The 27,526-nt window shown below is 34.1% G+C and overlaps 2 protein-coding genes across 2 annotated transcripts; both read right to left on the bottom strand.

The window, feature by feature from the left end:
* Positions 1 to 1,899: 1,899 nt before the first annotated feature.
* On the bottom strand, positions 1,900 to 2,484 carry LOC103501062 (uncharacterized). Its single transcript, XM_008464553.1, has one exon. The coding sequence runs from the start codon at positions 2,482 to 2,484 to the stop codon at positions 1,900 to 1,902; it is 585 nt and encodes a 194-aa protein (XP_008462775.1).
* Positions 2,485 to 12,111: 9,627 nt separating this feature from the next.
* On the bottom strand, positions 12,112 to 14,917 carry LOC127148299 (uncharacterized). The gene is made up of 5 exons (XM_051081779.1): positions 14,905 to 14,917; positions 13,865 to 14,578; positions 13,186 to 13,423; positions 12,644 to 12,827; positions 12,112 to 12,531 (listed from the first exon to the last, which is right to left on the bottom strand). The coding sequence occupies exons 1-5, from the start codon at positions 14,915 to 14,917 to the stop codon at positions 12,112 to 12,114; spliced, it is 1,569 nt and encodes a 522-aa protein (XP_050937736.1).
* Between the last annotated feature and the right edge of the window lie 12,609 nt (positions 14,918 to 27,526).

Genomic DNA, 27,526 nt, shown 5'->3' with positions numbered 1-27,526 from the left:
CCGTTGGATCCAACTCCTAGTAGGAACGATCGGGCATCTTCATTCTCCTTTGCCGTCAGCGATCTGATTTCTACTAAGGGCGATCGCACTTTTGCTGTCAGATCCAACTCTTAGTAAGAACGATCGGACATATTCGTTCTGCCTCATCCTCAGCGATTCGATTTCTACTAGGAGTGATCAGACTTTTGCCGTCAGATCCAACTTCTAATAGAAACAATTAAGCATCTTCGTTCTGCTTTGTTGTCAGCAATTCGATTTGTACTAGGGGCGACGGCTTTGGCCGTCTAATCCAATTCCTAGTAGAAATGATCGGACGTCTTCGTTTTGCTTGGCCGTCAGCGACTTCATTTCTACTAGAGGCGATCAAGCTTTTACCATCAGATCCAACACATAGTAGAAACGATCAGGCATCTTCGTTCTGCTTCGTCGTCAACGATCCGATTTCTAATAAGGACGATCGGACTTTTGTAGTCGGATCCAACTCTTAGTAGGAACGATTGGACATCTTCGTTCTACCTCGCCGTCAAGGATCCAATTTTTACTAAGAGCCATCAGGCTTTTGTCGTCAGATCCAACTCCTAATAGGAATGATCGGGCATCTTCTTTTTACTTCGTCGTCAGCGATTCAATTTTTACTAGGGATAATCGAACTTTTGTCGTTAGATCCAACTCCTAATAGGAATGATCGGGCATCTCCGTTCTGTTTCGCTGTTAGTGGTCTGATTTCTACTAGGGGCGATCCAACATTTGTCGTCGGATCCAACTCTTAGTAGGAACAACCAAGTATCTTCGTTCTGCTTCGCCGTCAGCGATTCAATTTCTACTAAGGATGATCAGACTTTTATCGTCGAATCCAACTCCTAGTAGGAACAATCAGGCATCTTTGCTCTACTTTATCATCATTCTAAAGAGTCGAAACTGCACCATCTTCATCTTGGACGGACAAAGGCAGAGGTTCGCCATCGTCATCTTTTTGGAGAAACTTAAAGATGGAACCAACGAAGCAACTCTCGAATTAGGACATGGAAAAGCAGTATTGCAATGCTCGAAGTTGGAGATGAAAAAGCATTGGCGAAGTCTCCAACTCTGCATTTGAATGAGCCTCGATGAAATCTTTTGAACTTGAACTTCAAGAAACATTAACAATGCCTCAAAATTTGATTCTGAAACACTTCTTGACTTGTGTGAACTTAAATTTCAAGAAATATTAATAAAGCCTCAGAATTTGATGCTTAGGAACTTCTAAACTTGACGATGGAGTGTTGAACTTCAAGGAATGATGCACCTTATAAGCATCTAACTTTGCAGTATCTTGCTCCTAACGCAATACCTCTTTGATTTGTTATATTGCCCCCAACAAGATATCTTCAACTTTAAGTTGAAACTCTTCAAGGAGAATAAACACCATTAATTGCTAGTGTCATGCTTTATGTGATTATTACACTACTCTTGTTTTCTATTCTTCTCAATTGAGTTTTTTTTTTTTTACTAGACTGAACTTAAAGTTTCCCTTAAGCTGCCTACGTACCCTTTATAATATAGGGATCAAGTCATAATGTAGTTCAACAGGTTTTTTTTTGCTACATAATGAGGTTAAGCATAAAATTTCTTGAGAAACTTGTTGTTAATTGAGCTATATTTTAATCCATCTCGATCAACAATCTTCAATGCGCCATTTATGTATACTTCTTTAACGATGTAGGGTCCATCCCATTTAGGTGTGAACTTATTTGTTGTATGCCTTGTTGTGATGATTGGTCTTCTTGCAACAAGTACTAGATCACCAATCTGAAAGGAGCAAGGTTTAACGTGCTTATCAAAAGCTTTTAACATCCTCACTTGGTAACATTCCAATGCTTGTTGAGCTTCTAATCACTTTTCGTCAAGTGCTTCTAACTCTTAAAGACGTAACTTGACATTGTGTTTAGTAGTCAACCCTTCTTGCACTGTCATTCTTAATGATGGGATTTCTCTTTCGATGGGAAGGACAGCCTCTACACCGTAAATAAGCAAATATGGTGTAACCCCTGTAGGAGTGCGATGAGTGGTTCGATAAGCCCACAATGCTTCACCGATCCTTTCTTGCCAATTCCTCTTCGACTTGGAGACAATTTTCTTCAGAAGATTGCACAATGTTTTGTTGAATGCTTTTTCTAGGCCATTTGCAGCTGCGTTGTACATGGATGACTTGTATTGTCTGAACTTGAATTTTTCACATAACTTATCTATCGTGATATTAGAGAATTTCCTTCCATTATCTGTCACGATCCAATGAGGAATACCATAGTAATAGATGATGTGGGTACGAATAAAGTCTGCCACATTCTCTTTCTTGGCCTCTCTCAAGGGAATGACCTCAATCCATTTTGATAAATAATCTGTTGCTACAAGGATATAAGAATGCCTTGCTGATGATTTTAATGTAATAGGGCTAGTCAAGTTTGCATGGTATTGACAAGCCTTACACTTCTTTGCATAATCCATTGAATCTTGGATTATCTTTGGCCAGTAGTAGCCCATTCATCTCAACTAAAATTGAAGCTTTGGTTCCGAATGATGTGCTCCACAAACGCCTGCATGTGCTTCCTTTAAAGCTTTTATTAACTCTTCCTTTCCAAGACATCGAAGAAAGAGTCCTTCAAAAGAACGACGATATAAGGCTTCTTTGTAATAAATAAAGTGTACAACTCTTCTTCGTACCTTAGTTTTATGACGAGAATCCTTTGGAAGCTTTCCATGTTCAAAACACTCTACGATGGGTCGACACAAATCTTCTTCATTAATCAAATGAGATGTCATCACGTTCGCTTCCTAACATTCTGACACAATTGGAGGCACAATCCATCGTTGATAAAGTGGTATATTCAGATTTACGTCATCTGGCATCGTCAAGGCAGTGGCCAAATTTGCCAATGTGTCCGCCCTCTTATTTTCTGTTCTAGGCACATGCTCCAACATCACACTATCAAACCTTTCCATTAATTGTCGAGCATAAGCGAAGTATGACTTCAAGTTTTCATGTTTCACATCATACTGAAGCGAGAGCTGATTGATTATCAACTTTGAATCACCATAAATTTCTATGAATGATACTTCAATCTCTAATGTCATTTGAAGGTCGATTATCAAGGCTTAATATTCAGCCACATTGTTCGAGCACAATTCAGCGAGCACAAAGCTATAAGGCAACATATGTTTCTCAGGAGAAATGAGAATGATGCTTAACCCCGCACCACTTCTTCGCGATGCACCATCAAAATACATAGTCTAAGGTTCCATAACATTCGTGAAGAAACTTCATCGTCTATCGAGTCCTCACATAACTTCCAATTTGACGGTACTGGGTGGTCTGCCAGAAAGTCTACAGACGCTTGCCCTTTTATTGCATTTTGGGATATATAGCCAATGTCATATTGCTGGAGTAGAATCACCCATTTGGCTAAGCGTCCTAAGCGTCAAGAGATAATTGACCTGAATAGAACATACTTTATAGGGTCTGCCTTTACTACTAGATGAACCATGAAGGCCTGCATATAATGCCTCAACTTATCAATGGAAAAGAAAAGTGCAAGCTGCCCGTTCTTTTTTCTTACAAGGACAATGTTTGCTATCCATGTTGGATATTTGACCTCGCGAATGAATCCTGTTACAATCAACTTGTTGACTTCAACCTCGATCTAGGAAATAAGCTCTAATCGAAAACGTCGTTGCACTTGCTTAATCGGTAGATACCCTGGTTTGATTCTAAGATGATGGACTCAACTTTTGGATTAAGTTCTGGCATCTCCTTCTACAACCAAGCAAACATGTCTCTGCATTCTGTGAGCAAACTCATGTACTTACCCTCCTCTTCACTAGAGAGAGATGCACTAATGAAAGTTGGGCATGGTTCCACTATTGTACCAAGGTTTACCTCTTTTAGCTCATCTACGGTAGATTGGCCACTATCCTCTAAACTCTATGGGACATCTTTCGCGTCTTCTTCAGGAGTTTCAATCTCTGATTCCTCAATAATGGTGATGTAATGACATGAGGTTTCACCTTCTCCTTGTTTTGAGCCTTCCTTTTCAGGATTAGTTAATATAGCATTGTGACTTTTCACCTTCAACGAACCTTGAGAGTAACAAAAGTTTTTCTTTTCATTCAGGAAGGAACCTTGCTACAAATTTCTCCCTCTCCCTTTACCTCACAAGGAAACTTCTTATCATGGCCAATTCTCAATGTCTGTATGTCGGTGCCAAACTAACACGCGAGATGTTGATTCCTTCTTTGTATCTATGCTAGAACCAGTTTTGACATGTGCGCCTCCATCCCCAAGGCAATTAAAATTTGAGCATGGGTGTTTGTACATTTTTCTTTTTAATTATGCTTAGCCTTTCAAAGGCTTATGGTCTTGTAGTCATCGAAGCCTGACATGTGCTTTTATCTTTTCTAAAGGTTGTACTTAGCCTTTGAAAGATTGATCGTCGGTCAAGGTTAGATGTTGACTGGTGATCTTTTCTTTTTGTCTTTATCATGCTTAGTCTTTCAAATATTGGGGTTCATGACACATGCGGTCTAATTCGGTCAAATATTGTGGTTCTCTAACTGCCACCTTCTTTTTCTTCCAAACTATCAACCTCCTCTATAGTAATATGGTTGCTAACTACCACTTTTTCCTTCCCCCTTTCTAGTTATACGGATTGGCTCTGGTGACTTGTATGCAAGTCCTTTTTCTGATACGGGTATAGCATGTCCTTCCCGTAACAGCTTCTTTAGGGTTGAGGAGAGCTCAGGTTGTTTGTGAATTTTCAAGCTTTTAAACTTGGTGTGAGTTGTGAAGTCATAACCTACTTTCGCCATCAACTTGTAAGCCCTAGGGTCGAAACCGTCTTTCGTCTGCCTTTGGGATAAGTTTGCTTTCGTCAAATCTATCTTTAATTTTTGCTTTGTTATTTTGGTAAGCGGTGTAGTGAAGCTTTCTCTTAGAACTTCGATATCACCAACCTTCAAGCCTTTTGGGAACTCTACGAATGGTGGCTCGCCTTTCTTGCATCTTGAAAGAGGGACATAGCGCAAAATCGGTAGGTTTGGAGTCTTCTCATCCATCAAGATCATACTTTTTGTGGTGCCCATGGATGCTTCACTCTTCCTGTATTTTTATGTGGTTCCCTGCTTGCAAGTGATTTCAGCTGTAAATTATCTTCTCTATTTATAAGAGGAATTTCTACAAACACAGCTTCTGGCTATTTTCATTCTTCAAATAAAACTTTGCATCTGCAAAGTGAGACTCAGTCTTTGAGAATGGGTTAGAGTCAACTTCAAACTTCTTTACGTCATCTTGATAAAATTTAAAGTACTGATGTAGTGTCAAAGTTACTACTCCATTTCCATGAATCCAAGGACGACCGAGTAACAACTTATAAGTAGTCCTCGAGTCTATAACATGAAACAATGCAATAGCCTTTAGGTCACCAATTATGAGTTCTAAGCGTATCATACCTCTTACTCTTTGGCTACCCTAATTGAAACCTTAGATTACCAGCTTACTATTTGAGAGTTCATCTATCAAGATGCCTAATTGCCTTATAGTCGACTTCGGCATTATGTTGACAATTGATCCATTATTGTTGAGAATCTGATTGACTCTCTGCTCTCGAACATATCCAGAAATATACAAGGGTCTATTATGAAGTTTAGAACCCAACAGTAAATCCTCATCTGAGAAGTCTATAGACATGCAATAAGGAGTACTCTCGTATATAGCAGTTGGAGCGCTCGAACTTGATGCTCCTAAATTTAACAATGCATTAAAAGGGATGGTTTTGGTTTCTTGAGAAAGTGATAACAGATCATCCACATTGAACCTCGATAGGTCTTTTGACACTCTCTCCTCCTCTAATAATCTTGGTGGGATGCTTTTCTCCTCTATTACGTTAATAGCATGACACACAACGACTTCTTGATTTTCATCCTGATGATAACAAATGAATCTTATTGGAAAGAAGTTTGCCAAGGTTACTAAGCGCTGAGGTCGAGGAAAATTCTGTCTTCCTCGTGCACGAGCTTAGGCTTTCGAGTCTTCATCTTCTTCTTATTCTTTTGAGTTTTATTCCCTCTTCTATAATTTCTATAGAAGCAGGACTCTTTTTGGATCAAAGTCGAGCTTCTTTTCTTTCGGTAGGTCACAACGATCCACCCTTCATCATCTTTTTCGATCGATCTTTCTTTTTTTAGAATTTTGAGTGCAATTCCTGATAGAATTAGACAACGATAGGCTTAAAGGTCCCAAACTGGACCAAGCTTTCCCTTTGTTCAAAAATCAATCTTGACGAATGAGCCTCTAACATTATCATCACTGCAACATGATTTGTTTGAGCTACCTCCTCCAAGTCTAGCTCGATCTTTTTCTCATGAGCTAACCTTAGAATTAGCTCGTTCAACACAAAACATTTCTCTACTGGGTAACTGATGACCAGATGATACTTGCAGTAGTTGGGATCATCTACCTTTCTTACTTGCTCAAATCGCTTACATTTCGACAACTAGATCAAATGTTTCTCCAGTAGTTGCTCTAACATGTCTACAATATTTGAATAAGGAAATGGGTAAACTTTTTTCCGTCTTTCTTTTAAAGTCAAACGTCGTCTCTCGTTTCCATCATCCTTTTTTTCCGCTCTCACTTCTTTTCTTTTAAAGATCTTCATTGGGGTCGTGTTTACAACTATAGATTCATTCACGGTGCTCTTCACTATCTTTTCAGCACCCTTTGTCTCTTTCTTATCTTTTCTTACTTCAGAAACAAGAAAATCTTTAGCTCCTCTGTTGGCGATGTTCAACTCCATATCGTGAGCACAAGTTGCTAGCTCTTCAAATATACATGGCTTTATTCCTTTAGAATGTAGAGGAGTCCTTAGTACATGCCTTGGATGTACATTTCTACAATCTATAGTTCGGTGAGTCGATCTTTGCAGTCAAGACTTAAAGCCCTCCATTGGTTGTTGATGTAGTCGAAGACTGACTCTTCCTTTCATTGTTTCATGTTTGTAAGCTCCATCATGCTTATGGTGCGTCTGGTGATGTAGAAACGATTGAAAAACTCCTTTTCTAACTGTTTCCAACTGTCAATGACTTCTGGCTCCAGATCAATGTACCACTCGAAAGTATTTTCTTTTAGGCTTCAAACGAACTGCCTGACAAGCTGGTCTCTTCTTGATCCTAGATTCTCACATGTTTCGACGAAGTGGACGATGTGCTTCTTTGGGTTGCCCTTGAGCGGAGCACGTGATGTTCTTGAAGTTGGAGTCTTGGAAGAAAGCTTGTATCTTCAAAGGAGCTTCAATCTTCGAGAGTGGTCGACTTCAAGAGTTGGGAAGTCTTCTAGCTCTTTGGGAGAATTCTCTCTAGACCTTCTGGAGTAAAATTTCCAACCCACAAATGGAGAGAACTTCTCTATTTATAGAGTTCCCTAGTGGGCTTTTATGGACTTGGGGCTAATTGGTCCATGGATTAGACTAATGGGCTCAATCACATGGATCTGAGTCATATTTAACTTTGTGTTAAATTAAGCTTATTTTTTTCTTAATTGAATTTTAATCCAAATAAATAATATTTAATTGAACCAAAATAATTAATTTGATCCAATTATCATAATAAAGACATGTGACATCATTAGAATTGTCCAATAATTTAATTTGGGATACATGTCAATTTTTAGTTAATCCCAAATACACTTGTTTTAATAAATGATGTGACAATTTGTGATTGGTTCCAAAATTTCTTATTCAACACTACTCATTCCATTTTAAAATTTTTTTTTATTTACTACCTTTCTACAAATGTTCTTAACAAACAAGACTAGTTTAGAAATAGGGGCTCTTGCAGGTATAGCACATTTAATTTAATAAATTAGGTTTATAGCACACAATCTTTTAAGTTTGCAAACATAGCAAATTAAAGCCCAGCCCACGTTTAAAATTTGTAAAATTACAAAATTACCAATATAATTCCCTTCCCGTGCTCCCTCCCGTGCAATTTCCCTTCTCGTGCTCCCTCCCGTGGAATTTCCCTTTCATCCCCAAAATTTAGGGTTTTGCTTCAAATCGGACGAAAAAAAAACTTCAACCGAACGAAGAAGAAAACGAACAAACTTCGAACGAACTTGTTATTTTCTTTCTCCCCTTCACGTTTAACAAACTTCGGACAACATCTTGTTGATACACTTGAGAACTTCAGTCAAAAAATGGCAAGGTATTTCATATTCTACACTTTACAGAAACCATTATTTGATTTTTTTTTTCTAACTTATACACTTGAAACATCCTGTTGATACACTTGAGAACTTCAGTCGAAAAATGGCAAGGTATTTTTAGTTTCTTTTTCTAGTATTTTATATTTTTGTTGAATACAAACAATTTGGAACTAATATTTTATATATTTTTATGGTATACAAACAAAACAGGGAAAAGATTGAAAAAGTTAAAACAAAAAAATGAAAAATAAATTTTGAGAATGGTGAAGAAAGTTCAAAGAGTAGAAAAGGACAAAGAAAGAATAAAGGATCATTGAAGAAAGAGGTAATTACTGATATCAATATATATTGTTGATACACCAATATATGTTGTTGATACACTTGCTCAACTATTTATACACTTAACCAATTAAATGCATTTGATGCACTAAGCATGATACACTTTATGTACTGTTGATACACTTGTTATGGTTTGCTGATACACTTGATAGATTTAATACACTTAATCACTTACTAAACTTTCTTGATACATATTATTAGTTTGAAACGCTTGCTATGTTGTTGATACACTTGCTCCACTAAGCATGATATACTTTATATACTGTTGATACACTTGTTATGATGTGCTGATACACTTGTTATGATGTGCTGATACACTTGTTATGATATGTTGATACACTTGTTATGATTGCTGATACACTTGTTATGATGTGCTGATACACTTGTTATGATATGTTGATACACTTGATATATTGTTGATAATACATTGATTTGTATGTTAAACAGGTTAATGCTGAAGAGAACCTTGCAAACAAAGTTCATTACTATTCAAAGTTGACAATAATAGAGTCAATTGTCAAAAAGCTGTCCAAAGAGCAAATGCAAATGTTTAGGAAGGGTTCATTTGGGCACCTTCTTGATATTCAAATCAAAAAGTGTCATGGACAATTGTTAGTTTATTTGATTAGAAGACTGTCTAAGCAGTCAACTGACAACACTTTGATTTTCAATCTAGAGGGTAATATAGTAAAATTTGGATTGAGAGAATTTCACTTAATAAGCGGACTGAATTGTCAACCATTCCCACAATCCACAACTTCAAATATCAAGGAGAAATTCAATAGTGAATTGAGAATCGCCTGCTTTAGTAATATTGATATATTAGACAGAAACAAAATTATTGCAGCCTTTAGTATAGCACAACTTAGTGACCAACTCATGGTTAAATTAGCAAATCTTCTTATTTTAGACTGTTTCATCAACTGCAAACAACTCCATAATGTAGTAGATTGGAAACACCTTAAAATGATAGATGATGAGGAAACTTTGCTAAACTTTCCATGGGGTAGGTTGTCTTTTAACTTAACTGTTGAATATATGAGAAAAGCTGCAGAAGACTTGACCGTCAATTTCTTACTACAAGGATTTCCACACATTTTAGTTTGTTGGGCACTAGAAATCATCCCAAAGCTTTTTGAAAATCCAAATGGGATAGCCACAAGAATTGGACATCGAAGCCCAAGAATCATAAATTGGAAATTAGAACAGCAACCTGTTTGGACATATCTGCAATGGAATTACTTCAAGTCAAGTGATGTAAGTTCTTTTTCTTCTACAACCTAATCAGTTATATACTACATTGTAGATATATCACTTTGTTTATGTACCTAGTTAACTTCATATGAAGTGTATCTACTGATGTAACTTTTATTTTAAAAATACAGTTTAAAGTTATCCCTTTCCCTCCAACTAGCGATGAACTAATCTCTCCAAACTTTCAATTCTTCCTAAAATGACGCACCAAATGAAGTTGAGAAAGAACAAAGTGAAGAAATAGAAGATGAGAATGACAAAGGTGATGAGGAAGAAACTGTAAATGATGAGACAAAAAAATCGTTGAGAAAAGAAATTCAAGAACTGAAGAAGGACTTGGAAAGCTTGAAGAATACCGTAGAAAATAGAAAAAATGAAGTATTGGAATTGTTAAATAATATAATCACCATAATCAATGAAAGAATGCCAACAGAAAAACAATCACAAGGATCGTACCATGAAAATCATGCTCCAACTTTAAGTTTGTAATGTCTTGAGGAAAGAATGAATATTCATAACTTGGATGATGCAGAGGTAAATATATTATTTTTCTTTTGAATTGAGGTAAATTTATTGTTGTTTAAGGTATATCAACATACCGATATAACATACAACTTATATAAATCATACTGATATACATCATTTGTTGATACTGATATACTGATATTACAGATTAATGAAGAAAAAATTGAACAAGAACGGAATGCAGAAGAGCTGGAGCAAGCAATCAAGAATATTGATAAGTTCATCAACAATGTAATATACATTTAGTTTACCTGCAATAATTTTATTTTTCTTATGGATATTAATTGTTCAATTTACTTATACATTTTCATAAATCATAAAAGAATCAAGAAAATGCCAAAAAAAATGAGGAAGAAATGGAGAATCAAGAAGTTAATGCAGAAGATCAACTAATGAATCCAGAAAATGAAGACAAAAATGTAAGTAACTTATAATATACTTTCATAGAACAATAAGGTATATCATTTTATTGTTACGCTTGTTTTAATAAAATTTTCTACTTATTTATTAAAGAATGAAAAAGACAATGAAGAAAAACAAATGAATGAAGTTTCAAAAGAAGCACATCACCCAACCGTAAGTAATTTAGTGTACGTCTTGATACATTTTGATAAAATATATAATATTAGATATATCATCTGACTTATTCACATATTATACTTTTCATTTAAAGATTAAAGAATCTGAAGAACAGCCAAATGAAAGAGAGTTACATGGAAAGGAGTTAATGGAAACAAGCCTCAAATTAGTTGAAGACATCCTCAAAATTCAAGAGGTTATAACTAAACAATATATTTCTAAAATTAAGCTTATTGACTGATACACCTTATTATTCTACGTACATAAACTTGCTGATACATGTTGATTTATTATTATACATTGGATTTGGGTGATAACACAGGAAAAACACCAACAAAATGAAGAAGGGAGGACAAAGGGAAAGAACGATAAAGGCAAACAAGTGGTAAAATCATTTTTAAACTATAATATTTTTACAATTTTAATTTTCTTTTGTAAAATATTAATAAATAAAATTGTATATTTTTAGGCTACTCAAAATAGAGTACTTACAAGGAAAGCTTCACAACTTGCTGCCAATGATGAAAAGTGTAAAGTGCAACATGTACAACATGTGCAACATGAGCGGCCGAAAAGGAAATTGAAACCCACACCAAAAGCTATTGATTTGGAATTGGCCCAAAAGCATAAATCTCCCAAAAAAGGGAAAAAAGTCAAACGTTGCATTTGAACCACCAAGTTTTGCTTTGCTACCTTGATAAACTTTTCTTTTGGACACTTTTGAATATGTTTTCACATGTGATATACTTTATCTCAAATCACATAGGTATTTATCGTATGTAATATACTTCATCTTGAATCACATAAGTATTTTTCGTATGTGATATACCTTATCTTGAATCACATAGGTATCTTTGGTATTTGATGTACCTTATCTTGTTTTGGTATCTTTGCATTTGAAGTATCTTATATTGCATATATCACTTAGAAAAAGAATGTTTCTCTGATGTTGATAGACTTTATATTGGGTATATCACAGGTATATTGGACTTTAAATACCTTATATCAAGTGTATCATTAAGAACAAAAATAAAAAAAAAATTAAAAAATGAAGTAGAGAAGAAAATATTCGAAAATAAATTGTTCAAATAATACATCACTGTTAATTGCTAAATTTCAAAATAAGTAAATTGTTCAAATAATACATCATTGAAAATTGCTAAATTTCAAAACAATTAAATTGTTCAAATAGGTTCAAATGTACAAGTTCTAATATTATGACCGGCTCTCTTACAACGACTACATTTTGAGCTCTTTGAAACTTCACCAATAGAAGGAATCCTTCTTTTTCGAGGCCTTCCTGTTGGACGTCTAAATATTGGAGGCAATATATTGTCGTTCACCTCCACAACACTCCAATCAGTATGGTTACCAATTGAACGAACTAAACCACCATAAGTTGCACACAATACAGTAGCATAGTAATACTGTGAAACAAACGCATAAGGATTCAAATTAAGACTACGAATCACAATAAGAGCATGAGCACATGAAATTTCTTCTAGATCCCAAAAAAGGCAACTGCAGCTATTACAATTCAACTTTACTAGAAAATTCTTGCCTCCATCAACTACTTGAAATTCAACTTCACTCACAGGATTCACCTGAACACAAAAAATTATGGTATATCATCAGTGTATTAACTAATCATTACACTTCAACACAGTATATCGATAATTGACTATTATAAACAAATATATAAAACATAACACTTACAATGAAGCTTCTTGATTCATCAACTAGCTTTCTTATTAGTCCTTCAGCCCAAGAACTCAAAACACTCTTTAAACATGAGGCTGCTTTTCTTCTCTCATAAAACCACCGTTGAAGAAACTCTCTAATGGCCTCAAGCAAGGATGCAACCGGTAAGTCTCTATCAATCTTCAACTTAGAATTCAAGCTTTCACAAATATTCGTTGTCATTATTTGATATCTTCTTTTTCTAGAGTATGCGCATGACCATCTCTCAAAACCAACTTTCAAAAGATATCCTCTAATAGATGGGTATATCGACTCCATCCATCTCATATATAACTCAAAATCATCTATTGTATACGAGTATGCACATTGACGAAAAAGCTTTTCAATTAAAGAGTCTTTAAATGACAACTTCACACTTTTTAAAAGATGTTCTACACAAACGCAATATTGTACCGTTGGAAACACATCTAAAACACCCTTTGGAATACTTATATGTCTATCAGAAATAATAACCAATCCCTCTCGATCCAAAAGAAAGTTTTAATTGTTCAAAAAACCATTTCCAAGAAGCATCATTCTCCGAATCTACTATACTAAATGCAAGAGGGAAAATTTTACTATTACCATCCATAGTTGTTGCAGTTAACAATGTTCCACCATACTTACACTTTAAAAATGTCCCATCAACGGCTATATTTGGTCTACAATATCTCCAACCTTCAATTGATGATGCAATAGCCATAAAACAATATTTGAAATGGCCATTTGGATCTATTTCGTATGCAGTAAATGAACCTACAAAAAGGGAACAAAATAGAATAATCAATTTAATAAATGCACTAGATAGTAAAACATATAATTAGTATTGCATACATCATGCAATGAGTATACTTCATAATAGGTATATCAGTAAACTGATATAAAACACTAAATAGTAAAACATATAATCAGTATTGTGTACATCATACAATAAGTATACTTCATAATAGGTATATCCGTAAACTGATATAAAACACTAAATAGTAAAACATATAATCAGTATTGCATACATCGTACAACAAGTATACTTCATAATAGGCATATCAGTAAACTAATATAAAACACTAAACACTAAACTGGTATACAACAACTAGTTAGTATACCAGCTATACAAGTAAAATAATGAATGAAAAATAGCAATAGTATAAAACGAAATAAATTGAACAATATAATAAATTAAGTTGTAGAAAAACAAACCTGGATTTATTTCTTTTAGCTTTGAGAAGAACTTTGGAATCAAAGCATAAGAATCATCGGCATCTCCTTTCAACTTCATAACAGATTCTTTTGCTCTCCAAGCCTTATAATAACTAACAGAAACTCCATAATTCATACGCATATGATGGATGATATCTTTTGGTGTTGAATGAGAATAACTATACCTCAAATAATCAATCATACAATGACTAACAAATTCTAAAGATGCTTGCTTATGAGAAGAATGAACAATCATTGAGCAACTATCATCACTAACGTATTTCCGAATCATCCATGATTCACTTCTTTTATAACGCGATGCTCTAACAAACCAAAGACAACCATCTTCATTACATCTCAACTCAATTGATCTTGAATTAGATCTCAATGTCTTAAATTCAAAATTACTCTTGACAGCTATAAAGCGAAATGACTTGAGCAAAATTTCTTTACTACAAAACAAATCCTTCTCCTTAAAAGTCAACCCATCCTTACTATTAGTAATATCAACATCTCTAAAAATTACTAATTCATCTCCCAAATCAACCTCAACTATGGAAGAAGAACAAGAAGAACCAACTGAAGCATCCAAAACTGTATTTACAGAATGAGCAACTAAAGGATATTGGGTAGATTGATCCTTAACCAATGTCAAGAACCAAGTCACATCTTTATTTTCAACAATCTTTAGAACATGTTGAACACCATTACTACCTATAGGCAACAAAACCGAAAGTTCAATACATGACTCAACTTGAATTTCAGTACGTATCAAGTTCACAAAAGAATCAAATGATGATATCACTTCATCAACCAAAACACAATTTGTTTTGTAATCCACATAGGACTGTTGCTCATCCCATTGACCACTATGAAAAACAATTACCGCAAGCTTAACCATAACTACAATGAACTGCAACAATTTAGGAAAAATAAAAAACACGTAGTAAGTGTATCAGTCAATTAATACATATAATATAAGTATATCATACAACTGATATAAAAAACTGATACAAATTTAAAAAAAAACAGAACCAAACAGAACCAAATCATGTTGGGCCAGGAAAACAGAACCAAATCGTAGATATTAGGAACAAATAAAAGAGATGAGTAATAACAAATCGTACCCCTAATTTTAATAAATAATATACTAACAATTCACAGAAATAATATTAGGGCTTTAAAAAGGGGGAAGAAATACATACATGATTCTTGTTTTCCCTGAAGAAAAAATGAGGAGAATAGAAGAAGAAGACGAGGAGAAGATGATAAAAAAAAAAAAAAAAAAAAGCCGACGAAGAGGGAGAAATCTAAAAGAACAAAACTGAAGAGAGAAGAGAAGGACGGTGGACAAGAGGCTGAAGAAGACAAGAAGAAGAGAAGTCGGCAAATAGGAGAAATCGCGAAGAAGAACGACGCATTAGAGAAGAAGAAAACGAAGAAAGAACGGTGGACAAGAGGCTGAAGAAAACGAGGAGAAGAGAAGTCGGCAAATAGGAGAAATCGCAAAGAAGAACGACGCAGTAGAGAAGAAGAAAACGAAGAATGGAGATTGAAGGAGAAAACGAAGAATGAAGATTGAAGGAGAAGAACGATAAATAAAAGATCGAAAGAACAAGATAAAGCAGCAGAAGGGTAATTTTGTAATAATGAAAAAAATAAAATAAGAAATATCAACAAAAATTAAAAAATTGTTATATCTGCAAAATTGAAAAGATTGATGCTGATTTTGCTAAATTATATTTTTATTTTGCCACCCAGTACAATTTCCCTTAGAAATATGTAAAAATATAATTATTGAAAATTTATTTTTGGTATTTTAAAAAATATAATAAAGCGGCAAAATATTTACACTGTATAAAATAATTTCGAAAACGGAAAAAGCCCACAGGCCTACCATAGAAAATATAAAAAAATGTCCCGTCAACAACGCGCATAATATATCTGGTACATGATCGTTCATATTTGGCTATTGTTTGGTACACGATGGTTTAAATTTTGTCGTTTAGATTTGGCTCCAAATCTAAATGATTTATTTTTTAAATTGTCGGTACACATCGTTTAATTTGGTTACGTGATCGTTTTAATTTAGTTACACGATTGTTTAGATTTGTTACACGATCTTTTTGATTTGGGTAGCCAAATCTAAACGGTTTATTTTTTAAATTCTCTGTACACGATCATTTAATTTGGTTACACGATCATTTAATTTGGTTACGCGATTATTTAGATTTGATCATTTAGAATTTTTTTTTACACGATCGTTTAGATTGGCTAAATGATTTTTTGTAAGATTCTTTTGGTACACGATCGTTTAGATTTGTCTACACGTTCGCTTATTTTTTTTACATAATCGTTTAGATTTGGCTACCTCAATCTAAAAATCTAAACTATTTTTTTTAGGATTTTTTTATACACGATCATTTGCATTTGGCTACCCAAATTTAAACGACATTTTTTTTTCAGTCTTTTATATTCAGTACACGATCTTGAACAACCAAATAAAAAAAAATTAAAAAATAACACGATCTTGAACAAACAAAAACAAAAAAGAATGAAAGACGAGGGAACAGACGAAGACGGAAAGAAATTTTTAAAAAAAAAGAAGAAGAAAGACGATGAACAGACGAGGAGGGAAAGAAAGACAAAAGGGCAAACTTGGAATATTTAAAAAATGGCTAACTTCATGAGCTTTGTTACCTCGGCCGTAAATATTTTACTGGTTTGTTATATTTATGAATATTTCTCATTTATTTTTCTTGTTAGAATAATTCTTGAAATTCAACTCTTTTATTTTAAGAAAATGTATGAAAAAAATGGTAAGAATTGGGTGTAAACCAATTCAATTTTTTAAAATTTTCACTTAAGCTTTTAGATTTTGCACAATGCACAAACGACAATTGAATTACAAATAAGGTTTTTACAATCAAATCCTTTAAGATCATAGAATTTTTACGATTTAACCCAATTAATTTTAACTGTATAAAATTAATTATATATATTAACCATTTATAAATTAAACAATCGTTTTGAGAATGATATTGAGATGTTGGTTCAATGGGGGGAGTTTGGCCAATTGGGTTTAAAGTCTTCTGCCTAAGAATCTTAATTATTTGGGACAATTTAATTAGCAGCTTGAGTTTAGAAAGTTTAGGAGTGGATATTTTTTAAGCCTAAGTTTTGAGTACAAATTTAGAAATTTTGAATTTGGGAAACATTTTTTTTTATTAAATCAATTTTTAGATTACTTTTAATTTTTCCATCTAATTAATAACTTTGAATATATAAGCTATGATCTTTTAACATGTTTAGTTGAATCGTAATCCGAAAGCAATGATATTGAAAAAAAAAAAAATAGGAGGGTATAAGAGAGTTTAACAAATCACAACAAAAAGAGTTTATGTGATAGAATAATCATTAAATTCTATAACTTGCTTTTCAATGTTTCAAATTAGACTCCCTTCAATTTGAGCTCTCATCACTTCCAAAAAACTGCTTTTTCAAATTCTATATGAGATTCTCCTCAATACAATATGCTTATGCTCTCCCTTAAGAATAAGATTCCCTCACATTCACCATACTTACGCTCCCTTTAAATACTCTATCAAAATAAATCCTTCATGAGTTCTAAAATCGCTACCCCATCAAAAAGTCTCAACAGCAAGTACAAAGTTTTTCGTACCTCTTTCGAGATATACAATGATTACCAAAAATCTCAACCACAACAAGGAACACAACCACACTAAACAATGATACATGAAGAATGAAGCCTATAGACAAATCCTAAGCTCAAAATATTCAATGTACACACATTTTAATTTTCATGAGGCGGCTAACTCTAAAAAAGAATAATAGCACAATATAAATATGGCTAGGATTTTAAGTATAATTTTGGAGAGAATAAATATTATTTTCATGAAATTAAAGGCCGAAGATATGCAAAGGAATAAAGGCTCCATGAGATTGCAAATGATCAATTTTTGACATATAAGAAATAATATTTTGTTGAGGCAGTGGTTTAATGTTCTTGACAATATATCGTTGACATGTTGTCCAACATGTTATTCAAATTGTACGTCATTACTAAAATCGGCCAACCAAAGCGGTAATAGATAAAATTAAATGACACATTTGAAATAATATACATGTTAATTTTTATTATATATTTAAATTTGTCATAGTGTGTCACGGGAACAATAAGATTCAAGTGGATCAAAATGGAAAAGAAGAATGGACGGAATAGAAAGAAAAAGAGAACATGATTTTAAAATGTTAAACTTGAAAAAAAAAAAACCCTAAAAATTAAGTGTTATATTATATCTCAAAATTAAAAGTTTAATTCTTTCATCCACTTATTGTCAAAAAGAAAATTTGTCCAGTTTATTTCGGACAAAGTCCATAAACATTTGCACAATAAACAAGAATTTGCATGTAGGAACAAAATTTTAAATTTAGCTAGTTTATCATCAATAAAATCTATTATTGTTGATAAATTTTATTAAATGATTAAATGATTTTTTTTCTTTTCAAACAATTTGATTGAGAAAATTTAAATCATAGGCTTCTTTTATCTTTTAATATTTGGGGATATTTGCATCAACAGTATGATCTAATTTCGTCTAGAATAATCTGTGTTTGGGATGTTGATTATCTTAATTTGTGTTATACAGTTAGTGTTTGAAGTGCATAACAGTATAATCTAAATTATAACGACATGTAAATTAAATTTAGGTTATTTTAGACTGTGAATAATTTTTTTGTACTATCTTTTATTATACAAAATCTAACAAATTCTATGATATTTTTATAAATAATATCTTTTTTTTTTTTTAGCCATTAAGTGTTTTCTCCAAGGTCGTAATTTTTAAACCTTAAAAATAATTTTAAATTTCTGGTTAGTTAAATTGACTAATAAAAAATGTTATTAATATTGCACTCCAATATGCTATTATTTTACACAAAAATATGGCTTAATTTACCTTTTTTAGTCCTTCGTCTCTCTAAAAAGAAGCGAATGTAAAGTTTATTTGATATATATTTAACTGTAGATATATACTGCACTATCAACCAATTTTAAATAAAGAATGGAAGAGAGATAATTTTAAATGATAACCTAATAATAATTTAAAATAAACTCCAACAAAAAGAAGAAGAATGAGAAAGTGTATTTTAAAAGATATTATTACTAAACTAAGATTGTATTTCAAATGGCTTAGAAACGATTATTTTTAAGTATTCATTTTTATTTAAACATTTAAAAAACAAACTACTTAAAATAAAAACACAAATATGTATGACAGTTGTTTTTAAAAGTAATTACATATATAAGTTTTTTTGGTTTGTTATATATATTAAAAGTATATATATTAAATTTTTTCAAGGTATGGATGGCAACGGGAGGTTTATGTTACGCGGTTGTTGGAAGTTCGTGGGTAGAGTAACCAAAAATGGTGGTCAAAAACTGGTTGGCGACGGTCACCCAAAGTGGTATCTCAAAGTTAGTCAACAAATCTTTAAATAAATACTCTTTAAAGTTCCCAACTAAAATTAAACCTAATCCTAAAGTAAGAGTGAGTTGTTATGGTTCAATCAACTCCACCCATCCTTTGTATGTTAGAAACTCAACCAAGAGACCTCTGTTAATTTTTTTATTTTTTTTTTTTTATTTACTGTTTTTTAAGATAAGTAGACAATACCAATTTTTTATGGGGTTGAACCGAGTAAAAATCTCCTTATACAAATTCATGAATTAATTCGATAATAAATAGTTCTACTGATTCCCAATATATTTTCACCAAATCATGTCTTAATTGACATAAGATATTATTATCAACCAATTTCTCCTTCTCATGTCGTCAAAATAAATAAATAAATAAATAAATGGCTAGAATATAATTTTGTTCCTCTACCACTGAGTTGGTTCAATTTTACCCAAATTAATAACAATAATAATTTTCATATGAAGAGAACGTATTTTCGAATATAGTAAAATTATCGAATTCTTTTAGTTTGTTTGATTTTTCTTTTTCTTTTTTTTTACTATAAATTATAAATAGTTTCAATTCTTTTGCTATTTATGACAATTCTTCTTTTGAAAATTTATAGTAAAATGTTTTAGATAACCAAAAATCTTAAAGAAACAATAAACTTGAGACTAAATTTAAGATTTATCAAAAGTATAGAACTTAAATTGAATAAACTAGGACCAAAATGATAACTTAACCTAAATAAATATTTGATGTTCTAATGATTGATTGCAATCAAAATAATAATCTTGACCACGTAATCATCCTCAAAAGTCGAGCTCCAATAGAGCCTTCGTATATATTCTTAAAAAGTAGAACATGTTTGATGAGAGTATATGTATAATGAACTAATGAACACAACATTCTTATCCTGATTATCTGGCTAAAATATCCTCCGCAAATTTTATTTGCTTTTATGGGGATCAAGACTCAAACAACAACAAAATCTAGTTCATAAGAAGGAAACAAACACAACACAACAAATCATTGAATCAAATAGTATTTCCAATACTCTCAATAGAAATATTAAATGAACGCTACAAGTAGAGTTGGCCATGTTTACAGAATTTTTGTTTAATCATAAACTTTAGTTCATGAATTTCCATAGCAGTGTTCGTTAGTGTCTAAATTTTAAGAAAGTTTCAACTTGGGTGAAATAGAAAAAGTTGGCCATTTATCTTCCCAAGTTATCCACACTCATTTACCCTACTTTAACTATTACACGTCATCAAGTAGACACGTGGCAGTCAAAATTTCTAGTTGGAAGGACATGATATACGTTTTAAGAGAATATACAGATAACGAATAAGTGTAGATAGTTTAGGTATTATAGATGTAGAAGCAGCCTATGTTTGATTTCCATCTCTCCAATAATAATCCAACTAGTACAATCCCCTTGAGCATGGAAAGTTCCAATCTTCAAAACATTTTTCCTGCTTCTCCTGATTGATTACACATAACTATCCACACCTACTGATGAGAGTGAAAAAAACAAAAAACAAGCAAAAAAGTGGTCAAGCAGAGCAGAAACTGACAAAAAGTAGAAAATAATGGTTGTCCCGAGACTACATGTAGGTCTCTATATCGAAGCATCAAGTAATTAAATGTGCAAAAATATTTACCATATTCTTTTGTTGGACATTCCATTAACACTTCCAATTATAAGCAAAATTTTCATTGTGTGGTTCTGCAGCACAAAGTACGAAGATAATTATGTCGAGCCATGGAACTTTTACCTCTGTGATGCATTCCAGCTAATGTATGAACCACCAGAACTCAACCTCTCGCTAAGGTGAGTTGGTAGAATTTGGAGGGATACTATAGGGATAGCTCTAAATTTAGACTCAAATAATTTTGGTGTGTATTAATGGGTGATGGATTCTTTTGTTCTTTCTTATCATCCACCTTTCAGAATCAAAACATATAAATGCTTCATTATCATCTCAATTGCATTTAGCCATGAATTGCACCTTTTATTTTATTTTTTTTTTATTTACTCTTAACTCTTAGGGGAGATCCTATCTTTTAAATTTAGAAATGAATCAAGAAAATATTCTTATTTCATTTTAAATTGAAATTTGCAGTCAACATTTGTTGTGCATGCAGAAATGTATACCTATCTGAATACAATTTTCAAAAATTGGATAGCAAAATTTTATTAAAAAAAAAAAAGAAATAGAAATTCTTAATCTAAGATTATTGTGCATATCAAAAAGATAAAGAATGAACCATTTGACAGCTGGAAGAGCCTGTGTACAGCATGAAATATAGTCATTTAGTTTCAATCTGTCCAAAGATCGATGCGTCAAAATCAAGATAACGACATAGCAATGAGAATTCATTCGATTGAATAAATAGAATTCAAAAGCAGATAAATTAACTGACAAGGTAAAAGGAAAAAGGTTACTTGAGCTAGTTTTCATCCCAGTAGAAAGGATTTTCAGTAGAAGTAAATAAAATAAAATAAAAAAACATTGTTTCTTTCTTCCCAGCAAGAATAGAGAATTGCAGCCCTTTCTTCCTAACCTACCTTGAGTCATTGTTATTGAAATTTTGATATCACAAAGTAAGTATGTGTTATCATTATCAGAGTATCAGTGCAGCTGTTTTTTTGACATTTTGGTTTATGATTACAACAGCCTCGTGGATTTATACTTTTTTCTTTATAGACTGCCTATACGCCTCGTTTTCGGTTTCTCTTCACTAATGAATGATATTCAAGAACTAATTATTACAAGCTCTCACACACCCCTGTGGGGATTTAACCAGTATTGAAAGACTTGTTAAATGAATATTGCCTACAATTTCATTGACAAACATTCAGGACGTCTATAGAATCCTTCAGCAACGCTCCCAACCTTGGAATTAACAAGTCTGAAATTGATGTTCCTCATTTTCTTTCATAAGATGAAGTATTGTCCAATGAGGAACGTCAATTTCCTGTTCTGAAATTTCAAGTAACTTGAAGCTTTCAATGTCAGAAATCTTTTCCATTTGGAGGATTTCAGGAACAGAAGCCCTTACCTTGAACCCTCTGCTACTCTTCTGTGTTATAGTCCATTATCCTCAAACCATCGTTTTCTCATATTGTAGCTCAATTACTGGCAAACTACATAACATATTCCTTACCAATTGTCCATGCAGGAGCACTTCCCAGTTAAAAAGTGATGAAACCTATTTGAATCTCTCAAGATTATTTGCCTTCTAATAATCCTAGATGCAAACTTCATAAATTCATGGCAATCGCTGGAAATGTGGATATTCTTTTTGGACTATTTCATTAGGTTTTTTAAACAAACCAAAGGGGATGTTTCTCAACGTAGAAACATATGGATTTGAACTTTTCGTCCTCTCCAACATCATGCAAAACCAGATTTTTATTAAAAATAAATATCAATAAGGCCCAATTGCTAACACAAAGTCGAAGTTTGGTCTGAGAAGTCCTTTGGTAAGGACATCAGCAACTTGTCAGCTCGAAGGGACGAAATGCATATGCTCTATTGTCAAGTCTTTCTTTGATGAAATGTCGATCAATCTCAACATGTTTAGTTCTATCATGCTGAATTGGGTTGTTAGCAATACTAATAGCGGCTTTATTATCACAAAAGAGATTCAATAGAGTCTCACATTCCTGATGAAGATCAGACAAGACTTTTTGAAGCCAAATTTCCTCACATATTCCTAAACTCATAGCTCTATATTCTGCCTCAACACTGCTCCTGGCCACAACACTTTGCTTCTTACTCCTCCAAGTTACAAGATTGCCCCAAACAAATGTACAATAACCAGAGGTAGACTTTCTGCCAATAATAGATCCTGCCCAGTCTGAGTCAGTATATGCCTCAATAGTCTTTCTGTCTATCTTTCTAAACGTCAACCATTTACCATGTGTCGTTTTTAAGTATCTCATAATTCTTTTGAAAGCTTCCATGTGTTCTTCATAGGGAGCCTGCATAAACTGACTGACAACACTCACAACAAAGAAAATATCAGGACAAGTATGGGATAAGTAAATCAATTTACCTACAAGGCACTGATATTGTTCTTTATCAACTAGAACTTGATCATCAGAGTTTCCTGGTTTACAGTTGAATTCAATAGCAGTGTCAGCAAGACGACATCCCTACATACTTGTCTCGATTAGCAAATCAATTGTGTATTTTCTCTGAGACACGGAGATGCCTTCTTTAGATCTAGCCACCTCCATTCCAAGGAAATATTTCAAATTTCCCAAATCCTTGATTTCAAATTCATTACCCATTCTCTGCTTAAGTTGATTGATTTCTGCCTAATCATCTTCAGACAAAACGATGTCATCTACATAAACTAGCATAACTACAATCTTCCCTATCTTGGAAACTTTTGTAAATAAAGTATGATCAGAATGTCTCTGTGTGTACCCTTGGGACTTGACAAAGGTAGTGAATCTATCAAACCATGCTTTGGGTGACTGTTTCAGACCATATAAGGATTTCTGGAGTTTACAAACCTACTGACCAAACTAGGCTTCAAGCCAGGCGGGGGCTCATGTAGACCTCCTCTACTAGATCTCCATTCAAAAAAACATTTTTAATTTCCAGCTGATATAGAGGCCAATTTTTGTTAACAGCAATAGAAAGAAGGACTCTGACAGTATTCAACTTAGCAACAGAGAAAAAGTTTGTGAACAATCAAGACCATAGGTCAGGTAAATCCTTTTGCAACTAACCTTGTCTTGTTTTTGTCAAGTGTTCCATCTGCTTTGTATTTGAGAGTAAATAGCCATTTGCATCCCACAAGCTCATGTCCTTAGGGTAGAGCACAAAAATCGCAAGTGTTATTCTTTTCAAGAGCTTTCATCTCTTCCATGACAACATTCTTCCATTTAGGACACTCTAAAACAATGTGAATATTTTTTCAGTATTGTAGTAGAGTAAGGCTGGCAGTAAAGGCTCTGAACTGTGGTGAGAGATTCTCGTATGGCAAATAATTAGATATGGAGTGCTTTGTATAGGACCTAGTAACTTTTCTCAGTTCAATAGGAAGATCAAAAGAATGATTATACTTGTCAATTTTTCCTATATGACCCTGTTCAGCTTCATTGTACTGGTTTCTGTTCTGACTTCAGCATCATTACCATTGTCCTTTTCTTCCACATTTTCAAGAAGAACACCGGACCTGTCATTCTCACTCACTGTATTATTAGTACAAGGTTCGATAAATTCATAGGTGCTGTTAGACTCTTCACTCACACTCTCCCCCTAAAGATGGCTAATAGGAAAATAAGGTCGGTTCTCACAAAAAGTAACATCCATAATGACAAAGTATTTCCTGGACGGCAGGTGAAAACATTTATAACCGTGCTGGTGAAGGGGATACCCAACAAACACACAAACTTGAGCCTGAGGGGTAAATTTGGTCTGATTAGGGCCAAAATTGTGGACATAAGCGGTGCACCCAAGCACACAAAGAGGAACCTCAAAAACAAGAGGAGTCTAGAGGGGTAGGACTCCTTAAGACATTCTAAGGGAGTCTAAAGGTGGAGGATACGAGAAGTCATTCTATTGATTAAATAAGTTGCTGTAAGAATAGCATATGCCCACATGTATGAAGGAAGGGAAGTGGAAAGCATTAGGGAACGGGCTACTTCCAGAAGGTGACAGTTTTTTCGCTCGGCCACTCCATTTTGTTGAGGAGTGTAGGCCCACGAATTTTGGTGAATAATCCCCTTGGAGGCTAAAAATTCACTAAGGTTATAGTTTTGAAATTTCCGACCATTATCACTTCGAAGAATATAAATTTTTTAATGGAATTGTGTTTCAGTTGTGTGATAGAAGTTTTGGAAAATAGATGAAACTTCAGATTTACCGGTGATAAGGTAGACCCAGGTAAGACGGGTATGATCATCAATGAAAGTTATAAACCACCATTTTCCAGATGAGGTGGTGATCTTGGAGGGACCCCAAACGTCACTATGAACAAGGGTAAACGGTTGTGTGGGTTTATGGTTGTGAAGGAAAAGAAACCTGATGTTGTTTTGCCCGAATGCACACACCATAAGATAACGAGGAGACATCTATTTTAGAAAAGAGATGGGAAAACAAATATTTCATATAAGTAAAGTTCGGGTGACCCAACCGAAAATGTCATAACATAAAGTCATGTTCAGAAGTGCTAAAATAGGAAGACAGTAAACTAGTCCTAGAGATACTACTACCAGAGGTATCATCATCAAGGATGTAAAGTTCCCTGCTATGTCGGACAGTGTCAATCGTCCTCCCCAAACTCAAGTCCTCAAAGCAAATAGATTCAGGTAAGAAAGTAGCTTTATAGTGCAGCTCACGGGAGATCTTACTGATAAATAACAAATTGTAGATATATAACAAATTGTAAGAAAGCTTAGGCACATGCAAAACATTCTAGAGAGAGAAACCGTTAAGAGAACTATTTGTCCTTTTCCAACAATCAGGGCTAAAGAGTCATCGGCTATCCAGATCTTCTCATTACCGGCATAAGGGGTATAAGAGACAAAATGCTCCGAAAAACCTATCAAGTGATTTGTGGCCTCCGAGTCCAAAATCCAGGGATTCTTTCCATCAACACTAATAAGGCCAAGGAACTGAGACATACCTGACTGAGCAATGGCGCTTAGAGTAAGAGAGCTGGTTTGGCCAGCAGTAGAGCCAGTTGGCTGAGAGGTGCTGGCAATCTCCCTAACATCAATACGCCCTAAGTTCTGTTACTCATTGGAGGAAGGTTTGTTACCTCTCGGGGGTCGACCGTGGAGTTTCCAATACTAATCCTTGGTATGTCATAGTTTCTTGCAGTGCTCACAAACGAGAATTGGTTTCCCATTATTCTTTTCATTATCATGGGTTTAGGGTTTAGGGTCAAGGATTGAGCACTAAAGGCACCAGAGTTAGTTATATAATTTGAAAGCACATTAGGAAGGAAAATTACCAAGTTCTTGGAATACATCAGTAGATCAGTCGATTTAGACTGTGCCGACGATGTACAAACTTCAAAAATAGCTCTCCTATAGGTTTGGTTAATCCCGAGACCACAAACATATGGCTCTCTATAATCGAAGGGTGCCGATGACTCGCCGCTTCAATCCCAATTTTTTATGGAGTTGGTCATCCTCGTTCATATAGAAGAAAGGTTGATGTAAAGGGTCGACTGACAGATTTGCATTGCTGTAAAGATTTGACAGTTTGTAAGTTGTTGTCCGGCGGTGATGGACGATGCGTGCGGGCGGCGAATGACCGGAAGGGTGAGATGGTTGGACAGGCGACAGCGTGTAGAATCAAATGGAATGGGCGGTGAGATTAGCATAAGGTGGCACGTGGGCCCACGTGCCCGACAGAGGTGGCACGTGAGGTTGTTTCTAGCCGGAAGGATGTGTGGATGGCAACGAAGGGTGGCCCATTGGATAGATCGACAGTGTCTGAATCCTTTGGAGTAGTTTTTCCATGTTGATGTCAACGGCGGCGGCAGTGGTGGCGGCAGCAACTTCTGTTTTGGTCTGGGTTTTTTCTAAACTTTTTTCTAGGGTTTTGTTGTTGCTTCATTTTGACACCATACTGAAAGCAATAAACACGAAACCAAGCTTACGTGGAAACCTGAGAATTTGGAGAAAAACCACGATGTTTTTAGTTTTATTATTTTCTGATAATCATACAATAGTTACAAGAGGGGAATAAATAGAAAAATACAAAGAGATAAAAAAAGGAAAGAATATTTAGGGTAAATCTCCCGAATGGGTTAAGCCCACTAATTCTAACACAACAATCATAGATTCCATGAAATTTACGGATGAAAATTATTAAAATTTTCTTTTTTTCATTTGTCCCACCTCGGTTCATTTGTTGAAGGAAAATCCATTTAAATGCTCTCACCCAAGGGCTAGGGATGACAACATAGATGGGGTATAGCAGTATTTCCATGTGACACCGTGTAGCCAAAATCTCCAACGCGTCCAAAAAATTGCTATGAAAGGCCAATCCTCATCCCCTCTGAACACCACAATCACTTCTTCCTTACAAACCTTCTCTCTCTTTCACTCCTCCCTTCTTATGCATAAATAAATATTTGTTGTTTTATTCGAGAAGGACGTGATAATTTAACCAATTTCTGTTTTGCATATTTCTATTTGACG

This window comes from Cucumis melo, chromosome 2 (genome assembly GCF_025177605.1).
Source record: "Cucumis melo cultivar AY chromosome 2, USDA_Cmelo_AY_1.0, whole genome shotgun sequence".
Taxonomy (NCBI): domain Eukaryota; kingdom Viridiplantae; phylum Streptophyta; class Magnoliopsida; order Cucurbitales; family Cucurbitaceae; genus Cucumis; species Cucumis melo.
The sequence above is the reverse complement of the archived record's forward strand: the minus strand, read 5'-3'. Positions and strand labels throughout refer to the sequence as shown.